The sequence below is a fragment of the Chiloscyllium plagiosum genome, unplaced genomic scaffold (genome assembly GCF_004010195.1).
Source record: "Chiloscyllium plagiosum isolate BGI_BamShark_2017 unplaced genomic scaffold, ASM401019v2 scaf_13673, whole genome shotgun sequence".
Classification (NCBI taxonomy): domain Eukaryota; kingdom Metazoa; phylum Chordata; class Chondrichthyes; order Orectolobiformes; family Hemiscylliidae; genus Chiloscyllium; species Chiloscyllium plagiosum.
Window position 1 is genome coordinate 4,007 of NW_025211138.1, and position 2,628 is coordinate 6,634.

Sequence of the window (2,628 nt, forward strand, 5' to 3'; positions counted from 1 at the left end):
AGAGAGAAAGAGAGAGAGACAGAGAGAGAGACAGAGAGAGGGACAGAGAGAGGGACAGAGAGAGGGACAGAGAGAGGGACAGAGAGAGAGACAGAGAGACAGGACAAATCACATTAATCAATGGTTCTCTGGGCAATTTGCCACCCATTTCTAACCCCGTGCTGTCCGTGTCCCTGCGACTGTTTGATGGGGGTCATTGTACAGGCAGCTTTACTCTGTAACTGACTCTGTACGGTCCCTGTGTAGAATGAGCTTTACTCTGTCTCTAACCCTGAATGCTGGATGGGACACTGGCTGTTTAATGCAGGGTACACCCCTGTCTGCGAATTCCTGACACAGCCTGAATTACACTGAATGATGAGTACTCCACCCTCCGTCACCAATCTCATAGCCCCCTCCTACACCAGGCAGCCTCAGAGGACCCCCAGCATTGACGTAGCTGAGACCAACATTCTCCCTGACGCATGAGTGACCGGGGTTGATCGACTGAGTGTGGCATCGCACTGGGTTCTCGTTCCTGACTCCCCCTCCACATTCCCCTCAGTTTATAACAACAAAAAGCTGCTGTGAATGTGCGGTAGGGCTCACTTACAGTTTGGGATCTGACAGATCGATATTGGTCCCGAACTTGATCACCTTCAGCGGAACTTTCTGTCCGTTGCTGATGGAGGAGGAGAGAGGGTTAGTGAGGACAGAATCCACAATGTCACCGTGACCCTCGCCAGCACAAACCCCCCCCACCCCACCTCAGCTCCAGGTCACCGCAAGAAACACAAGGCCATTCCTTAGACACGGTGCTGGTACCTGTGAATAGTCTCCGGGACTTCGGCAGCTTTCTCTGGCTCGGGCTCCCCGTCTTCCTCATCGCTGTCCTTATCTTCCTGTCGAGAAGCAATAAAGGGGGCAGGGAGGGTGAGTAAGGGTCAGCAAACGGTCCCTCCGGTGATCTCCAGCTCCTTCCTCCAACCCCGCCACGGATTCCCATCGATCCACTCCTGACTGTGTGACTGTCCCCCTCCAAGACCCAACCGCTCTGTCCAAATGCCCAATCCCCCCCGCCTCTGTGCCCGTCTGTGTGTGAGAGCATGTATGTGTCTGTGTGTGCATGTGTGTGTGTGCGCGTGAGAGACAGAGTGCGTAAGAGATTGAGAGTGAGAGAGAGAGTGGGTGAGTGAGAGTGTGAATGAGTGAGTGTGAGAGAGAGTGTGTGAGAGCACGTGTCTGATGGAGTGAATGAGTATGTGTGTGTGAGAGAGAGAGAGAGAGAGAGAGAGAGAGAGAGACTGTGTGTCTGTGTGAGTGTGAGCATGTGTGAGTACCTGTGTGTGTGAGCACGCCTGTGTATGTATGTGTGTATGTCTGAGCACGTGTGTGTGTGCATGTGAGCACATGTGAGACAGTGTGCGCGTGTGAGCACGTGTGTGTGGCGTGAGTGTGTGTGCGTGAGAGAGTGTGTGTGAGAGAGAGAGTGTGTGAGAGAGAGAGAGTGTGTGTGAGAGAGAGTGTGCGTGTGTGTGTGCGCGCATGTGTGAGTCACGTTCTAAGGGCCAATCCAGCGAAGCGTTCCAGTAAGTCAGCAACGCTCCCAGGATGTTTTCGGGTCCCTCTACCTTACAGCTCACCCTCTGCCCTCCCATCCACCACGGAGCCCGTTCCCTACCCAGTGTGGTCCCAACAGGCACTGAATCTCCAGCCCAAATACAGGCTGTTGGGCCCATTCTGGGGTTTCTACCCCACCTGTTCACATTGCCCTCCCACACCCCCATCAGTCCACTGCTCTGATTGTTTGTCCCTCCAGCTTTCCCCATTTCACATTTCGGTGCTAATCTCCTCTCCCGCTCCCCGTGGGAGTGAGCCCCAGCATTCCCCTCCACCCCTTCCCAGTGGCATTTATCGTCTGGGATAGATTAGCCCTGGGTTCTGGTGTTGCCCACAGAGAGGGACCACTTCCTCCCCTATCAGAGACTCTCCATTATTTCAAAGAGATCAGGCCACCCTCTCCTGCGCGGGGAAGAGCTCTGTGGCTCTTCAGCCCTTCCCTGCCATCCTATCCCCCAGCTCTGGAGCTCACCCTCGGGAGGCATGGCCATCCATCAGTCACAGCCTCGCTCTCTCCCCGTGGGCCTGTGCCTGCGATCTCTGACCTTTGGCCTTCACCCCTCCACAGGCCTGTGCCTGCGATCTCTGACCTTTGGCCTCCCTTGCCCTCCGCAGGCCTGTGCCTGCGACTCTGACCTTTGGCCTTCTCCCCTCCCCCCCACGGGTTTGTGCCTGCAATCTGTGACCTTTGGCCTCCCCCCACTCCGAGTGAGGGGCAGGGGGGCACAGGGTCTGGCTAACCTGCAGAGACTCCTGGAAGGACGAGGCCTGGTACTGGGCGTACTTGGCGATGGTGGTGTGGGAGCGGCTGCTCTCACAGGGCCAGGTCTGGTTGCCTCCTGAGGGGTCCCAGTTCTCGTCTGAAGGCTGCTGGAGCTGTGTGCGGACCTCCACCGTGTGCTCACCATTGGCCTCCACCAGGGTCTTCGTCGAGAACAGGCCCAGATCTATGGTGGGGGTGCAGGAGAAAGAGGGAGGGGGTGAGAGAGAGAGAGAGAGAGAGAGAAAGAAAGGGGGGATATATATATA

General features: G+C 56.2%; 1 protein-coding gene across 1 annotated transcript in view; it reads right to left on the bottom strand.

Annotated features, from left to right (window-relative positions):
* The window catches only part of LOC122547003 (lysine-specific demethylase 6B-like), a gene marked incomplete at its 5' end in the record, with an annotated part of 21,712 nt that overhangs the window by 3,840 nt on the left and 15,244 nt on the right, over nt 1-2,628 (bottom strand). Inside the window, 3 exons of the mRNA XM_043685601.1 lie at nt 593-661; nt 805-881; nt 2,341-2,546. Of these exons, the coding sequence (XP_043541536.1) occupies nt 593-661; nt 805-881; nt 2,341-2,546 (352 nt within the window). The remainder of the gene's footprint in view (nt 1-592; nt 662-804; nt 882-2,340; nt 2,547-2,628) is intronic.